Raw genomic sequence first — 18,460 nt, 5'->3', positions numbered from 1 at the left:
TTCAATTGGCCTTCATTTTTTTTTTTATAGTTTTTTCCTTCTTCTTCTGACTCTTTCCATTGACCCCGTCTAAAAAACAAATGCTCTGTAAGGCTGCAAATCTTTTGTTGTTGCTACTTTTTATTACTCATCTTTCTATTCAGGCCCTTCGCCTATTTATATTTCAGTCTCTCATTCAAATCAGTGCAGTCCAGATAGATGAAATTGAAAACTTGAGAGCTGCTGAATAAAAATCTAAATAACTCAAAAACCACAAATAATAGAAATTGAAAACCAATTGCAAATTGTCATACTAAAAGTTAACTCAAACAACCTTTTTAAGAAAAGTTTTAAACAAAATAATGCAGGTACATGCATGGTTGCAAGCACCTACACATACATACACAAATTTCATGCCATTTTACCATCCTGCACTTTTTTATGTCAACATTAATGATGTTGCATGAGCCACTTAAATTTCTTGCAAATTTTTTAACAACCCGAATAAAAACACAACCTACGTGTGGTTCTTGATATCAGCAGTGGTACTAAGTCTATTTATTGGCTGAGCTATTCTCCCAGGAATTTAGAAATGCTGAAGTTTGTGAATTGATATTTAAATTGTACAGTAAATAACCATAACCAGTACCCAAATTAAAGGACAACAGCTGAAATAGAAAATGGCAAAATAATGGGGAAGAAGTAGGGAAGGGAATATTGCACAAAGGCACAGTCATGCAAAGTACAGCACATGTAACGGACAAACCTATGCCCTGAAGCAAACACTCATCAGCACATTTTCCATAGATTGAATGGTCAAATGCTCAGTGTTTCATTAGTGTTATTTACTTTTGTTGTTTCCCAGTGGCTTGTAGTCGAATCTGTCTATAAAGACAAATGAATGAGACCACATTGACAGATTTAGAATAGTTTGAGCAGGTAGGTGATTTTTTTTCTATGGAGGAAGAGAGTGGCCTTCATTTTTTGTATCCGTTTATGCGGATCCTACTAATGAGATGCCCATTGTATAATGTTTGTGATGTGCTTATTTAATGTGTTTTCTACCACGGCATGGTAGCTTAGGCCCATCTGGATTGTTTCATTGCACCAGTAGAACAATATAGCTTTACTGAAAAATAAAAGTGAAAAGATATTCAAATCAAATTTATTTCTAGTAAGTGTTAAATAGAAGGCATATTCTATACAGTAAGTATTGCAGTATGGCGTGCCTTCATTTATAGGCTCATCTACAGCTGCTGTATTGCATGGTGGGTATTGGTACTGGTTACTTTATTGCTATTACTTTCACACTGTTTTAACACCCTGTTAGCAGTCATTTGCAAAGCCAAATATAAGTATCAAGCTCATCATAAAACAAATGTTGCTTTTAATAATTGTACCTTGTATTTTTTTGAAAGAGGGATGTTCTGAACTGGATTGGACTTTACCAGGCACTACATGCACAAGTGATAATCACATTTTGATTGATGACATGAAAACCTTAATTTCACCTTCATCTCTAGTTGTGAGTAAATACAAGAAAACATTCTAGCAATATTCTGCAATTAATATTCAGCCATAAAAGTTTCAAGCTATGTTTACTATTCATCACTTGTTCTGTGCCTCTGCACACTGGGAAAATACTATGCCCAAGTTTCCCCAGGCCATTAGCGATTGGCTGATCGCCATGTCATTCACTTCAGTGTCCTGTCCAGATTTCCTAATTTGGAAATCCAGACAGGAACTTTTCACCCGGGCAGCCCTTCCAAAAAGGTGCTGTCTTGGTGAAATCCGGACAGGTGGCAACCCTACCCCCAAGGTCTCACCCACCCCAACTCATATGAAAAAGTCCACATAGATACGAGTATTAACACAATAAAAAAATTTTTGGCCAAAGGATTATTAAACCCGCCACCACGTCAAGGTACACTCTTTAAGCAGGTACCTAATCTAACCCAAATTGTAATTCGTTTTAGACTTTTCATTTCTAATGTACAAATAAGAGCCCTTTGGTTTAATCCCTTCGCAAAAAAATAACCACTGGTGGTTTTTGTGCCCTAAACAAGTAAAAAAAAAAACATTGCTTTCCAGGGCCCCTTACACAAGTTAAAATTAACCACTGGTGCCCAATGTCTCCTATACAAGCTGTCCTCTGTGACAGCACCTTTTTCAGTGCCTGCTTTTCGGCTACTTCAGTGCCTGCTCAAGGTGGGCTCAGATAATCCAGTAAATGCAGCACAGCCGAGGCCCCCTTAAATTTGCTGGGCCGGAGATGATGGTCAAGGGGGATGGTGGCCCTCATTGTGTCTAAAGGCCCCCATACACGGGCTGATAAAAGCTGCCAACAGGTATTTTTTGCCCTGCTGATAAGGCAGGGTAAAAAATCCCGTCGGATTGTGGACGCAATGTTTGTTGATGCAGTCCCGCGATCCGACCACCTGTATAGCCTTCATTCTGATGCGATCGTTGGGCCCACAATCGGATCAGCCCGATATCGCCCACATCAATGTGGGTATATCAGGGAGAGATCCGCTCGTTTGGTGACACCGTCAAACGAGCGGATCTCCCTGTGTGTGCCATACTCTACCTGCTCTATGCGCCCTGTGTGTGCCATAATCTGTCTACCTTATGCTCCCTGTGTGTGCCGTACTCTGCCTTTCCTATGCTCCCTGTGTGTGTGTCATACTCTGCCTTCCCTATGCTCCTTGTGTGTGTGTGTCATACTCTGCCTGCCCTATGCTCCCTGTGTGTATCATACTCTGGCTTCCCTATGCTCCCTGTGTGTGTGCGCCATACTCTGTCTGCCCTATGCTCCCCGTGTGTGCCACACTCTGCCTGCCCTTTGTTCTCTGTGTGCAATATTCTGCCTTCCCTATGCTCCCCGTGTGTGCCATAATCTGTCTTCTCTATGCTCCCTGTGTGAGCCATACTCTGCCTACCCTATGCTCCCCGGGGTTTGTTTGGTGACACAGCCAAATGAGCGGATCTCCCTGTGTATGGCCACCGTGTCTCTTCTGCTGAACTCAAGTATGCCTATTGAAGCTGGAAACCCAAGAGCTTCTCTCACCAGTCATTCATTCAGGGTTCTCACAGCAGGTTGTCAATTGGCACAGTAGACACACCAAAAGAATTATATGCTAATGCAATTTTAAAGTCACGTGCCGGAAGTGATGTAATCCTCACGTTGAAAATACTTAACTTGCACCTGATTTGTGAATTTACACATGAGCCATTGCATTTCATTTGATGCATATGGCACAACTGCAGTAAGTATAAAACATGCTGCATTGTAGAAAGCATTGAGGTTTTACGTTTTAGGGTAAGGTCACACTGAGCGTTTCGGTGAGATTTAGTTGCCTGGCGACTAATCGCCTCGTCTTTGTGGCGACGAATCTCCCGAACGCCTTCCCTCACTCTTGTGCTGGCTAAAATGAAAAATAAAATTGCCGGCGCTAAGCACACGCGGCGATTCGTTTTCCGAAGTCGCCCGAAGTTCCCCAGGCGACTAAATCTCCCCGAAACGCTCAGTGTGACCTTACCTGTAGAGGATTTTTTTTAAATAATAATGACAATTGCCTAGAGCAAATGTGAGGTGCTCTGCTTTCTCTCCATTAAGAACTTAGGTATTATTAAATATGTAAAACAGGTCTTTATCTCTGTATTATCTTTGTGCCTCCAAATCTGTTATTCTCTTGCAGGATTCAAATAATCATATTTCAGAACTTTACTTTAAGATGATGAAATTAGAGCAAGAAACGCAGCTTCTGCGGGACATAAACCGAGCTTTGAGGGAAGAGAATATTTTCCTGAAGGAGTCACTGAAAAAATCTGGAGATAAACCCACAAGTAAGTCATTATCTACAGTTATATGGATGAAATATATACAACAAAGGGATAGTTATTTGTCCAGAATAAGTTGACATTTATAGAAAAGAGCTGTAGCGGAGGATTATAGGTTTGATCATGAGCTAATTGACAACATAGCAGCTGATGTAGAGCAGGGCTGTCCACAGGCGGCTCGTGCCCCCCCTTAAAGGGCCCCCTCATGAAAGTCTGCCTGCTGTGACTGCTTACCATGTATCAATATTGAGATTAACTGATCCCTGCATTGTGTACACCTCAAATTCAAACTATAAAATCCTGCACTGTTCACACCCCTAAAACCCTGTTCTGTTCACACCTAAGACCCAGACTGAAAGTGCCCACATTGTTCACCTGTTCACACATACAAATTCTGATAGGGCACCAGCATTGTGTAACTGTGTGTAGTACATCTAAGAGTGGTCAGTTTCCCTGTCTCCTGCTCTGTTCTGCCTTCCCTATGCTCCCTATGTGTGCCATACTCTGCCCTATGCTTCCTGGGTGTGCCATGCTCTGCCTGTGTGAGCCATACTCTGCCTTCCCTATGCTCCCTGTGTGTGTCATACTCTGCCTGCCCTATGCTTCCTGTGTGTGCCATACTCTGCCTGCCCTATGCTCCCAGTGTGTCCCATTCTCTGCCTTCCCTATGCTCCCAGTGTGTGCCATACTCTGCCTGCCCTATGCTCCCTGTGTGTGTCAAACTCTGCCTGCCCTATGCTCCCTGTGTGTGCCATACTCTGCCTTCCCTATGCTCCCTGTGTGTGTCATACTCTGCCTGCCCTATGCTCCCTGTGTGTGTCATACTCTGCCTTCCCTATGCTCCCAGTGTGTCCCATACTCTGCCTTCTCTATGCTCCCAGTGTGTCCCATACTCTGCCTGCCCTATGCTCCCTGTGTGTGCCATACTATGCCTTCCCTATGCTCCCTGTGTGTCATACTCTGCCTTCCCTATGCTCCCTGTGTGTGCCATACTCTGTCTGCCCTATGTTCCCTGTGTGCAATACTCTGACTTCCCTTTGCTCCCTGTGTGTGCCATAATCTGCCTGCCCTATGCTCCTGGGTGTGCCCTACTCTGCCTGTGGAACAAAAGGCTGGTACTTATTCTGGGGGTTTGTTAGAATTTGAAAATTGTTATTAGGGGCCTCTTAGGTGTTTAATCGTGTGCTGGGTGATGCTGTGTTATCCACAGGGGAGGATGAGGTATATGGATTGATGGGTATGTCTTAATATGACAACTTGTGATAAGTGATATCACTGCAGTGAACACCTTTTGGTTTTTTGGTGTGCTATCATCATTAATGTGGACGTGGTCTTGTGGTAAAATGGGTGTGGTTTAAAAACCCGAGAGTGGTCAACATTGGCTTCCATTATCGGACCTCCACTATGTAGACCACATAAATTCCGGCCCTTGGTATCACAGAAGTTGGACAGCACTGATTTTTCTTGACATTTTAAGATAATTTACAATTGGATTTCTATTTTAAACACTTGTGGCTTTTAGTTATTTTCTTCAGCTCTCCAGTTTGCAAGTTAAACAATGTGGTTGCTAGGGTCCAAATTTCTCTAGCAACCATGCATTGTTTTAAATCAGAGACTGGTATATGAATAGCAAAGGTTCTGAATAGAGAGGTGGGTTATAAAAAAGTAGCAATAATAAAAATGTGTAGCCTTACAGAGGATTTGATTTTTAGATGGGGTCAGTGACCCCCATTTGAAAGTTGGAAAGAGAGAAAAAAAGGTAAAAAAATCAAAAACGATTAAAAAAATGATCCTGCCAATGCTATAGCTGACTTTCAGCTGAGCTAAAATCCTGGCCTGAGTAGTCTAAAAACATCTCAGAAAGTAGAAAATGTACTAGTGTACATTTTCTGGAGTTTATATCCCCTTTAAACACAACTCGATTCCATTATGAAAAGGTAATTTAATTATCCATAAAGTTTTGTTTTGTTTTAGATATTGACAAACCTGAAATGGTACCCTGCCAAGGATGCTCTGCTAAAAGTATAACGTGCCCATTTGCCTCACAAGAACTTGGAAGACTCTCTGGCATAAGGCCCAGTTACGATGCCGACTTTGCAAAAGCTCTGAAGGTTTTCTATCAAAGCATGAGCACTATCAGAGCACATTTCCTGCGTCTGAAACACTACAAACCTCCAGTAAGTGAGCTCCATATTTCTAAATAGTAAGGACTAAATAGTCGCTGCCTTAGGTGGGAAGGCGACCCAGGGTCCCAATGTAATCCATTGTTTCAATGATCAAACTACTTCAGAAAAGGTGATGGGATGGTATGAAGAAAATGTTCCCGCAATTTTAGGAATGTTCACTTATGAGACAACCCACTTTTAAATTAACACACACTAGGGGGAATTCAGGGAAGTGTCATTAACACAGATTTGGAGTTAAACCGCTGTATCATGAAACCACCATCATCAACACAGGACAGCATTGTGTCCACCCAGTGGCTCCAGAATTTCATGAATGTTTCCCCCACAACATGACATAGTAACCCCAGTATTTTATGACACAGTCAACCTAGCAGTACATGACACATTGACCCCAGTATTTTATGATGCAATAGATCCAGTGGGCCAAGCATTTCAAGCCACATGAGCCCCTTTTTAGGACAGTTGTCCCAACATATATGCATTGGAGCTGGATTTGGAACAGTGGCCCCAGCATTTGGCATTGAAATGTTACTTACAAGTTGCCTCTATTCAAGGCTGAACTGTGATCAGACATTGTGGGAATTGGAGTTTTGACTGAAAAGGTGTTTACCCCTTTTACATAGTTTCTGGGGTACATATCACTAATTTTCTTAGTTTTCTCTTTTAATGGGGGTCAAGATTGGATCTGCTTCTTACTATTTCAGCAGGGCAGAAATAGTAAGGAGCACATTCAATCTAGTCCCCCATTAAAAGAGAAAACAAAAATAACATGCATTTTACTAATATTCATTTATAACTGTATGAAACTCATTCAGATGACATGCCTATAAATCCAGGTCTACACATCATAAGGTCGATTTTTTACTAGAATTACCAGCACCCACGTACAAAATTTCAAATTCTGTAGGATGAATGGCTAGTACCAGCATTTTAGGTCAGAAGGAAGAGAAGGCTTTTACATTTGTACACACCTATGCACAGGATAAGATGTGTACCTGGAGGTACTGAGAAGCAGCCCTGCATTTATATGTACAATAGGGAGTTTACAAGTGTACAAGACAGGTTATATTTTAGACCAATTCGATGCAGCTCTCCAACCACACCGACCTATGAGTAGTTGAAAGTGGACCTGTCCATCATTAACCTCAGATACCAGGTCTAAGAGGCAAAACATTTGTTAAGCGGGTGGTTCACCTTTAAGTTAACTTTTAGTATGTTATGGAATGGCCAATTCTTCGCAATTTTTCAATTGGTCTTCATTATTTTTTTTTTTTATAGTTTTTGAATTATTTGCCTTCTTCTTTTGACCATTTCCAGATTTCAAAAGGGGTTCACTGACCCCTTCTAAAAACAAATGCTCTGTAAGTCTACAAATGTCTAGTTATTGCATCTTTCTATTTACACCCTCTCTTGTTCATATTTCAGTCTCCAATTCATATCAAAGCACAGTTGCTAGGGTAATTTGGGCTGTAGCAACCGAATTGCTGAAATTGCAAATTGGAGAACCGATGAATAACAAACTAAATAACTGAAAAAAACAGAAATCATAAAACATGAAAACCAATTGCAATCTGTATCAAAAAATCACTCTCTACATCATACTAAAAGTGATCTCAAAGGTGAACAACTACTTTAAGCACCACTATCCTTAAAGTTGCAGTAAGCTTAAAACTGGTACATGTGATTTGCTGGGAACAAACTTCTGGTAATAATTGAATTTCACTTATTCTAGAATCACATTAGACATTAACTCATCGCTTCATAGGGAAGATGTATCTGGCAGCGATTTGAATTACTGTAGCACTGTAGCCTTGCATGCTGTTAGTTTGCTGGTGTTTTTGCCTAATTTTTTTTTTTTTTTTTTAAATATTTCTAGGAGGAAGAAAACATCAATATGCTTCGACTTTTCACAGAGAAACAGTCACAAATGTTTAAGGACTTCTGGCAACAACTTGAGAGCTGCATTTGTAAGCTGAAAAATGATGTAGCAGCAATTGTAAAGAAAAAGCGAGAGACCCTGGCTTACAGTAAAAGATAAGTAGGAAATATATTCATCTCCCTGGTAAAGAGGCTGCAGCATTAGGTTTCTAAAGATTGTCTCTCTCTAAAATGCCAGGAAAGGACCAGCTTGGACAGGAGGAGCCCAAACATCAGCATTGTACCATTTCTTCATGTAACTGGAAAAGTTTGTCTTTTTGCCTTGTATATTTCTGTCCCCTAGGATAGAATGCTTGTGCTTGCTTGCATACAGCCATCTCTCATCATTTGTGCAAATGGTCACGCAAGGATAGCAGTTAAACTAGGAACAATTTATAGTGGGAGCCTCATGGAAAATTTTTTCATAACTATCTTATGAAATGAAACCTGGTAAATATTAAAAATTCTGTATCCGTTCAGAAATAAAGTTATTATTCAGGATTTTGCTCTCATGAATCTCTCTACATGCCCAAGTTGAAGTCAGATTTTGAATGACTGTATATTGGAGTTTGCTCCCTTTACCCAATGTAATAGTGCTAACTTTATGCTTTAGAGCAGTGATCCACAAACCGTAGCACCATGGTGCTCACCAACCTCTCAAAGTGGCCTCGAACCAGGTGCTTATTTTTGGATTCCTTGTTTGGAGGCAAGTTTTGGTTGCATAAAAACCCAAGGGTACTAGCTTGCCACATTGGGGCAACTAAATAGCCAATGACAACCCTTATTTGGCATCCACAGGGATTGTTTCATGCTTATTTTGCTCCCCAACTATCTTTATAATTGAATGTTGTTCATAGGTAAAAACAAAGTTAGTCACCCCCCCCCCCACTCTTTAGAGTGACATTTTCTCAGCCAGGTCCTGCAGCAATAAAAGGAAGGCTGCAGGGCCTACACCCAAGTTATTTACCTACAGTTAGGTCCATTAATTTTTGGCCAGAGAAAACTTTTTTCTAATTTTGGTTCTGTACATTACCACAATAAATTTTAGATGAAACAACTCAGATGCAGTTGAACTGCAGACATTCAACTTTAATTCAGTGGGTTGAACAAAAAGATTGCACAAAAATGTGAGGAACTAAAGACTTTTTTAACACAATCACTTCATTTCAGGGGCTCAAAAGCAATTGGACAATTGACTCAAAGCCTATTTCATGGGCAGGTGTGGGCAATTCCTTCGTTATGCCATTTTCAATTAGCAGATAAAAGTCCTGGAGTTTATTTGAAAGGGGGGGTGGTGCTTGTATGTGGAAGATTTTGCTGTGAACAGACAATATGCGGTGAAACAAGCCATCCTTAAAGGAGAAGGAAAGGTTAACACTAAGTAAGCCTTATCAGAAAGGTCCACCTAAATATACCAGTAAACCCCCAAAGTAATGTTGCTCTGAGTCCCCTGTCAAAGGAAACAGCACATTTCTTTCCTTCTATTGTGTACTCATGGGCTTCTGTATCAGACTTCCTGCCTTCAGCTTAAACCTCATTGCCCTGGGCAAGAGCATGCTCAGTTTGCTCCTCTCCCCCCCCCTCCCGTCTCTACTGTAATCTGAGCCCAGAGCAGAGAGAGACTCAGGCAGGAAGTGATGTCACACCACATTAATACTGCAGCTCCTATCCTAAACAAACAGAGAGTTTCTAGAGCTTTTTACTCAGGTATGGTAAAACATTCTACAGAATAAATATAGCATTCTAGCTTGCACTATTGCAGCTAATCTATTGGCAATAAAATGCCTCCATAGCTTTCCTTCTCCTTTAAGCTGCAAAAACAACATTAGGAGTGGCAAAATCTTCAGTTTGGTACATCCTGAGAAAGAAAGAAAGCAAGCACTGGTGAACTCAGCAACGCAAAAAGACCTGGATGTCCACGGAAGACAACAGTGGTGAATGATCGCAGAATCATTTTCATGATGAAGAGAAACCGCTACACAAAAGCCAGACAAGTGAACAACATTCTCCAGGAGGTAGGCATATCGATATCCAGGGCTGGAACTAGGGGTAGGCACGTGCCTAGGGGGCGCCAGGCATGTACGTTGCACTGCTGCCTACCCACTGTCCGGTCTGCAAAATCTGGTAAATTTCGGTGGTTTGTGCACCTGTACAAGCGAACCAGTGGTGAAGAGGCGATCCTACTGGTCAGCGTGCTTACTTTACGTACATGTGCACGCTTGTGTATGCGCGGCTGCAAGGGGGGGGGCGATGGTGCTGGCCGAGTTGCCTGGGGCACCCAGCCGGCTAGGCCTGGCCCTGTCGATATCCAAGTCTACCATAAAGAGAAGACTGCATGAAAGTAAATACAGAGGGTGCACTGCAAGGTGCAAGCCACTCATAAGCATCAGGAATAGAAAGGCTAAAAAAAAAGAAAGTAAGATGGTAAGAAAAAAAGTATGGAGAAGGTGTGGTATGCTTTGGATAATGAGCTGTTACACATCATCTGTAAAACGGCAGAGGCAGTGTGATGGCTTGGGCATACATAGCTGCCAGTGGCACTGGGACACTAGTGTTTATCCATGATGTGACACAGGAGAGAAGCAGCCAAATGAATTCTGAGGTGTTCAGAGACACTGTCTGCAAAGATCTCATCGTACGATTTGAGGATTCGTACGAATTTCGGCTGTGGGTAATATCTCTGCATGTATTGCCGATCGTACGATTTTCAGAGGGTAACTGTCACCAGCTTTGGTCGGACACAACTTTCGTACAATTGCTGTCAGGGGCAGAACATCGGCTGATCTGTTCTTTTACTACTTTATTTGATCGGAATGGTAAGACTTTGATCTGAATGGTTAGTGGCAGGTCGGGAGATGGGGAAGCCCAATCGTACGTTGATTCGTACGATCGGATCTTTGCGTCTGTGGCCAGCTTAAGTGAAATTTTCAGTTGGGACAGATAATTCTCTACCCACCAATGTCACAGGATTATCGGTCAAAACGCCCTTCAGTTTGCCATACAAGCTCAGATGGTCGAGTACAGTCAAAATTAGCCCAACTGCTTGTCAAGATCTTGGCATGTTTCTCTTCAGAAAGCACTAGCTGTGTTCCCAGAACTCAGCATACCCTTTTATTGTGAAAGATTTGCACATGGAAAGCCATCTCCTGTAGAATGCTGGGAACAGCAACAGAAAATACTGTAGCACAAATATAAGATTAATGCAGCAGGAGATTATACACGGTCACCTCAAAGCTACATAATATACTTACTGAAGTTAAACCTGTTTTTTCTTTGGCCAGGAGCATTTTTGATAATTCAATTCAAATGTGTGAATGTGTCAAATCAATCTACGCATGACTTGTCGGCTATACACATATATATATATGAGAAAGACAAAGATTTTATTATTTTTTTTAATAAAAAGTAAAATACTGAAATGTATTTTTATTTACCATTCCTGAAAACCTTAGTTACATTTTTATAAACGTATGAAGTATTAATACAAAACAGACAAAACTGTCAGGGAAGAAATTTTTGCTCCAGGCGGAGTGTTATTTTAAATTTCTGATAGTTTAAGAAAATTTACAATAATTTATATAAATTATTCTCTCCCAGATCAGTTTTTTTTCAAGATTAGTCATTTTTAACTTTACAAACCTCTGTGCACGTTTAAAAGAAGTACCCCAACCCTTTCCCTCAAAACAATCATCTCATCTTTCGCCGCGTGACAGGTTTTGCTATTATTCGCCTCCTTGTCCGCCTAACGGAAATTTTTTCTGCTCCTTTTGCTTCTGTGGAGTCAGTCTTTGTATTGGTTTCACTCACTGCAGGACTTTCTGGAGGAGAAATCAACTTTATTTCCACGGGAGGTGTGGACCAGGATGGCTTTTTCAGTACCCTGCGAAATCAATAAATCATTACGTTTCATAATTGATTGTGACAAAATAAACTGTTTTCAATTGTCACAGTGAGGTGACAATTCAGGTAATTTCTATTTTTAAACACAACATAAAGGTGCAACTTTGGTTGCTGTTGGCTGCTAGAAATGGAGGAAACGTTGCAGCAGTTTGCATTTATTATCTTATTTGAAAGCCAAAATGTTATTGGTTGCTTTGGTTACTAGAGAAAGAACAAAGATTGGGTCTGTTTATAGGTTACTCAGTGTTGTTTAAATGATCAACAATCCTGCCTTAAACTTTAGAAAATGTATATTGGGAAACCTTATAAAGAAGAATAGAGCATACCTGGTAACAGCCTTAGCTTTGTGTTTTGGAGGTCTGCCTCTCGGTTTTGAGGCCGGAACTTCAGGGACTTCTGTCTCCGCTATTTCACATGATTCTTGAAATTGCAATTGCTGTAAGAAATAAAAAATTACTCTAACCAAATTTATTCAAACACAAAATTAAAAAGAGTATAAGAGTTACAATGAGGCAATTGGAAAATCGACAATAGTGTTAAACAGTTTGGCCACCCCCAGTCAAATGGCTCATTAGGTTAATTTTTGAAGCAAAAGAAAATTACCCTCTGCAAGGAGCCTAAAATGAAACAGAACTACAAATTGTAATGTACAATTACTATTTATATGAGATAAAATGTGTGTGCAAGTGTCAGCACATTTCCAGTTATTCCAGAACGGTTAGGTGTCAGTGCTTACACTGGTACAAGTCTGGCTGAATTTCTACACTATTTTCAATATGTGTTGGATGAATAATTGTGATCAATATTGTTGCACCGTAGCCATCAGTCGGTATGTTGCAATACTGCCTGTCCACTGAACAGATCTTGTCAATGGAAAGATTAAGGGCAGGACTTGATGATGCGTTTTGACCCAACACTTCGCAATGCTACTAAATGCATGCGACGTGTCGGATGGTTTACTGAAAACGGAAGTGAAGGAGAAATTGCATGTTACAACTACATTGATCCGCTGCGATTTAATCCGACAGAATCACGATTCCTAAGATTGAGAGGGAACCAGGATTTCTCTACCCCCTATTGGCCTGTCATTCAAGCCCTCAGGCATCATGTTCTGCAGTGAAGTGAGAGATGGAAAGAAGTCCCTCTGCTTTCCATGGCAGACTGTGCATATATTGGGAAGAAGAGGGGCTTCATTTTGAGAGTAAAGGTGGCCATACACAGACAGATGAAAGCTGCAGATATTGGTCCTTTAGACCAATTCGGCAGCTATCTGCCCGTGTGTGGGGGCTTCCAATGGGTCCCCCTGGCCGATATCGGCCCAAAAATCTACCAGATATCAATCGGGCAGGTTTAATTTTTTTCCTGTGATCGAGGGCTGCATCGGCTAGTTGATGCGGTCCTACGACCCGGCCGACGCCTGTTCTTTTTGTTGTAATCCGATTGTTTGGCCCTAGGGTTTGGATTAAACTGATATCACTTTGCCATTAGAGGGCATGTCGGGGAAACATCTGCTCGTTGCCAAACGAGCGTATCTTAAAGTGTATGGCCACCTTTAGAAAATGAATGGATTCTACCAACTACCTACAAACCCTGTAAGCTAATGTACCACAGCCAATGAAGCAACTAAAGTTGGAGAGGATGGATATGACAAGCCAATGATCCAAATCATAACACAAAATAAACAATGCTGGTTAATAATTGTCACAGGGGCCAAACACTAAAATCTGTTGATCTCAAATATTCGGAGCAATCAAGATATCCGACTATGAACACATCCAAAGTGCTTTTCTAAAAGAGATTTCTAAAGCAATATAAGGCAGACTGGCCGACTGTATAATATACTGTAAATATTACTAGATCATACAATGTCTAGTGCCTTTCACATAAAATAGACAATCTGTTAAAATCCTTTACCCTTAAATTACACCACTTTTAACACCTTTTTGAAGTGAAACATTTTATAAACTGCTTGATAAATAGGACCTTGAGTGTAGATACTTCTCACTGGGGAAACACTTGCACACAACACCATGCTGAAAATCTGTTCCTGGTTTAAAGATGGAGATGAATTATTAAATCATATTTCGACACAAAGAGCTGCTAGAATTTTGAAGTCCTTTTTGAAACAGACTGGTGCATGGCAGGTAAATGCATTAAAAGCAGGAGTGCTTCAGAATTAAAATATCACACAGAATAATTATACACACCGGTTCAATTACAGCTTCACTGACATTTGCTCTAGTTGCTCTTCTTGTCCTTGTAGATGGAGGGGAGAAGGCATATTGGGTGGACGGTATCAATTCTGTTGGAACTGCAGAACCTGCAACTGAGAATAGCAGCAATTTAGAAAATTACATTTTATTTTCAGTACTGGTACGTGTGCATTTGGGTTTATTAGAAGGTTCTTCCCTCTAAAAACGATGCTTTACCTAATACGGGAATGCAATAACAGCAGATAAAGTAGCAGAGGCCAGTTTAGACTAGGGCCACATGGGGGCCAAAATCAGGTAGCCTCCTCTCTTTTCTGCATTGAATTAGTTTGGCGCAAACAAACTTTGGCAGATTTTTCGGTTCTTTTCTGAAACCCGATGAGTCCGTTTGTTTTCTCCATCCGTAAGTGCCAAATTGGCTTTGTTACAGAGGAGGATACTGCCCACAGTAGGGCTGAAATTGGCATCAATACCTATTTTGGTCCCCGTGAGGCCCTAGCCTTATATACAGACACCTGGAGGAGGACTGACCTCTGCTACATTGTTTCAAGAGTCATAACCAAATAAAAAGCGATCTACAACTACGAAATTTGAAACTAAACTGGATTCAAAAAAACTTTAAAATCACTGGCATTTTTTGTTAAATTAAAATTAGTATACATTGGAATACATACATTCTGTTTACTGGTTCTGACTAAGCAGTATTAGTAGGATACAGTTACATTGGTATTTTATTTTATATTTATAATTGCAATTTGTGCTGTGATGCACTTGTAATTCAGTCTAAACTTTTCTCAAAAGGTTCCCATGGATCTCTGGACGTGGCCTCCTGACTCATAACTTACTGTTTAACCGCTCAAGCCGTCGGTCTGGGACTTGTGCAATCAGAACAGACACTGGACTTGGTGGGCTTCAGCCTTTATAGCAGTACTACATGCTTTGTATTTATGATTGATGCGGGTTCTGGGTTTGTAAGCAGAGTGGGGTTAAAAGCCAGTTCCTCCACCCCAGACAATGAGCGGCCCATGAACAATTGCTTGTTTCAACCCCCAACTATGGTGCCCCCTGTCTTCTTTTTGGGGTATTTACATGCCAAATACTTTTTTTTTAATTAAACTGTTCAGATAGTTTTAGCTTTGTCCCTAAAGACATGTGGGAAATAATATGCTGTTATGAGACAGCTTTAATTCAATTTTAACAAAAACGAATTTTAGCAATGATGCAGTTTACTCTGGAAATGAAATTATTAATCACTGATGGACTAAACAAAGCTGCAAGTCAATTATCTAGTGCAGTGCTTTACACTGTATCAAAGCAATGATACTTGGAAAAAATATACACTAGCAATATAATCTATTTAACCCTTACAGTTCCAGCAAAGTTTACATTTACACCCCCAGCCCATATTAGGGCAGTTTGTGTACTCCCAGTGAGATATGTCAGTTTAAAGTGATACTATCATGGGAAAAATTGTTCAAAAATGAATCAGTTAATGGTGCTGCTCCAGCAGAATTCTGCACTGAAATCCCTTTCTCAAAAGAGCCAACAGATTTTTTTGTATTCAATTTTTGAAACCTGACATGGGGCTAGACATATTGTCAATTTCCCAGCTGCCCCAAGCCATGTGACTTGTGCTCTGATAAACTTCAATCACTCTTTACTGCTGTACTGCAAGTTGGAGTGGTATCAGTTGCCTGGTAGAAGAACAGCACTCAATAGTAAAAATCCATGTCCCACTGCTACACAGTCAGTTACATTGAGTAGGAGAAACAAAAGCAGTTCCATAGTGCAGCACTGGCTCTTTCTGAAAGCACATGACCAGGCAAAATGATCTGAGATGGCTGCCTACACAACAATATTACGACTATAAAAAAAATACACTTGTTGGGTTAGGAATGAATTTTTACATGGTAGAGTGAATTATTCGCAGTGTAATTTAGAAATAAAAACCCTATAAAAAACATCCTATAAATCATGACAGAATCCATTTAATGAGTCTGAGGGCACCGAAACCCTTTAGCACTGAAGATCTGTTATTCTGTAGATGCCCCCCAATAGCTCCCCCATCATATTTTCTGTCCAGAGCAGACACTCTGGGGTATCTATAGTAATAAGAAATCAACTTGACTTGTGTTTTTTTTTTTCTTGAAGACGTTTCGCTAGTCATCTTTCTCAATTCAGAATAATTAAATTAAAAATATAAAATGGGGGTTCTAATGTATATCACTACAGAAGAACTGCACAAATCAACACCTAAAAAAAAAAAAAGTCGTAACACCTAAAAAAGTCACACTACAGAGAATATGTAATGTTAAAAAAAGTTAAAAAAAAAAAATAAAAAAAGGGTACAGTTCCTTAATGTGAAAATTACAATAAGCATCAAGATCCTTAAAGCATTTGGCAGAAAATTTTTGAGTTTATACCTTTTGCAGTCTTTTTAGTTCTTGCTTTTGGTGTTGAAAATTCAAATGTGATGGCAGAAACGTCAACTGAAGATTTATTACCAGACCTTGTTCTTGTGTTGGTTTTATTTTCTTCATCAGCAATAGCAAGACTACTATGGACTTTGCTGTGGCTCTCTGGGGGCAGCAATGGTTGTTCTGAATGGTCTTCAGTTACTGGAGGTAGTGCAGTTTTCCTAGCAGATCTTACAATGGATGTGTTTGGATTCTTTCCTAGGTGACTGATAATTAAAGACTCTTGTACATCTTCTACAATGGCACCTTCGGTAACAGTATCTGTAGTTTCCTCAAAGCCCATTTTATTACTGGATTTCTTGTACCTTTTTCTAGGTGTATCTGAAAGGTCTTCCTGTATCTTTGATGCTTGCTCTTCAGTTGCATTAATTCGTTGATTTTCTGATCTGGTCCTTGTCCATCTAAGAGAGACCTTTTTAGGAGATACAGGAGGACTTGTGTCTGCTTTAATATTGGGTTGAGAAGAATTACGTTCAAAATGCTTAACCAACTCATTAACAACACGCTTGCCTCGCCTGCCTCTTCTAGGGGTTACAACCTCATGCTCAGTCTCACCCGTGTCCTCTATCTGGCTTAATCCTTTATCAGGTTCTATTTGGCTTATTCCTTTTTCAGGCTCTATCTGGCTTATTCCTTTTTCAGGCTCTAAAATATTTTTAGATCTTGTAATTCTGGTAGGAGTAAGAGGCAAGGCATTTTTTTCCTCCACACATTCATAACCTTTGCCATCTGATGTTATAACCCTGCCTCTGCGACCCCTAGTTGGAGTAGAAGGCTGCTCTTGTAAAACTTCCTCAGAAAGTGGCTCTTTGATGTCATCTGATGTTATAACCTTGCCTTTGCGACCCCTAGTTGGAGTAGAAGGCTGCACTTGTAAATCTTCCCCAGAAAGTGGCTCTTTGATGTCATCTGATGTTATAACCTTGCCTTTGTGACCCCTAGTTGGAGTAGAAGGCTGCACTTGTAAATATTCCACAGAAGGTGGTTCTTTGATGTCATCTGATGTTATAACCTTGCCTCTGCGACCCCTAGTTGGAGTAGAAGGCTGCACTTGTAAATCTTCCACAGAAGGTGACTCTTTGATGTCATCTGATGTTATAACCCGGCCTCTGCGACCCCTAGTTGGAGTAGAAGGCTGCACTTGCAAATCTTCCCCAGGAGGCGGCTCTCTGAGGTCATCTGATGTTATAACCCTGCCTCTGCGACCCCTAGTTGGAGTAGAAGGCTGCACTTGTAAATCTTCCCCAGAAGGTGGCTCTTTGAGGTCATCTGATGTTATAACCTTGCCTCTGCGACCCCTAGTTGGAGTAGAAGGCTGCACTTGTAAATCTTCCCCAGAAGGTGGCTCTTTGATTTGTAGGGGTTCGGGGTTGTCTAAAGCCGTAAGGGTTGCTTTCCTGGTAATTCTTCTAGTACCAAGCGTTAATTCTTCCTCTGGAACAACAGAAATTGAATTTTTTAGTGTGTCTACATTCTCTTTGGCTTTTTTTAGGCCTCTCTTAGGAGTTGTGGGAAGTGTAATGTTTCCAATGATATCAGTTGAACTGTCAGCAGGCTTTGATGACTTCCGTATGCTTCTGCGTGGTGTTAAAGGTTTTACCAATGTAGACTGGTCACGATTTGGTGAGACCTGACCTTCATTTATCTGCTCAGTTTTTTCCCCATACATTTTTTCTTGTGTCATTTCCAGTTTTTCTATGGAAATTACATTATCATATTGACTTATTATAACTTCTTGAGACTCGGAGGAGTCTAAAGACATCATAGCATTGCCAACAAGCTTACTTTCTAAAACAACTTCACTATGAACCTCAGGCGGAACATCTTTCTCTTCTGTGCCTTTGAGGACCTTTTCTGCAACAGATAAATCAGCCTCAGATGGTAACGTCTCCAGGGTCTTGCTTTCATGATCACTGTCCACAAGAGGGGACATATTCGCAGGTATTTTCTC

At 40.6% G+C, this 18,460-nt stretch overlaps 2 protein-coding genes across 4 annotated transcripts in view; one reads left to right on the top strand and one right to left on the bottom strand.

The window, feature by feature from the left end:
* The window catches only part of LOC121393891 (kinesin-like protein KIF28P), a 41,141-nt gene extending 32,718 nt beyond the window's left edge, over positions 1-8,423 (top strand). The window contains exons 20-23 of the mRNA XM_041563732.1: positions 1,398-1,504; positions 3,678-3,825; positions 5,794-5,996; positions 7,882-8,423. Coding sequence (XP_041419666.1) covers positions 1,398-1,504; positions 3,678-3,825; positions 5,794-5,996; positions 7,882-8,043 — 620 coding nt within the window. The 3' untranslated portion in view covers positions 8,044-8,423. The remainder of the gene's footprint in view (positions 1-1,397; positions 1,505-3,677; positions 3,826-5,793; positions 5,997-7,881) is intronic.
* Positions 8,424-11,303: 2,880 nt separating this feature from the next.
* The window catches only part of ahctf1.L (AT-hook containing transcription factor 1 L homeolog), a 71,621-nt gene continuing 64,464 nt past the window's right edge, over positions 11,304-18,460 (bottom strand). For 2 of the 3 annotated variants that reach the window (XM_041562095.1, NM_001087730.1), the window contains 4 exon segments: positions 16,456-18,460; positions 14,030-14,142; positions 12,149-12,258; positions 11,304-11,802 (listed from right to left, as the gene is read on the bottom strand). The exon segment at positions 16,456-18,460 is cut by the window's right edge and continues 360 nt beyond it. In XM_041562095.1, the coding sequence (XP_041418029.1) occupies positions 11,610-11,802; positions 12,149-12,258; positions 14,030-14,142; positions 16,456-18,460 (2,421 nt within the window). In that variant the 3' untranslated portion in view covers positions 11,304-11,609. 3 annotated transcript variants of the gene reach the window in all.

The sequence above is a fragment of the Xenopus laevis genome, chromosome 5L, assembly GCF_017654675.1.
Source record: "Xenopus laevis strain J_2021 chromosome 5L, Xenopus_laevis_v10.1, whole genome shotgun sequence".
NCBI lineage: Eukaryota > Metazoa > Chordata > Amphibia > Anura > Pipidae > Xenopus > Xenopus laevis.
Note: the sequence above shows the minus strand (reverse complement) of the source record. Positions and strands in the feature narration are given on the sequence as shown.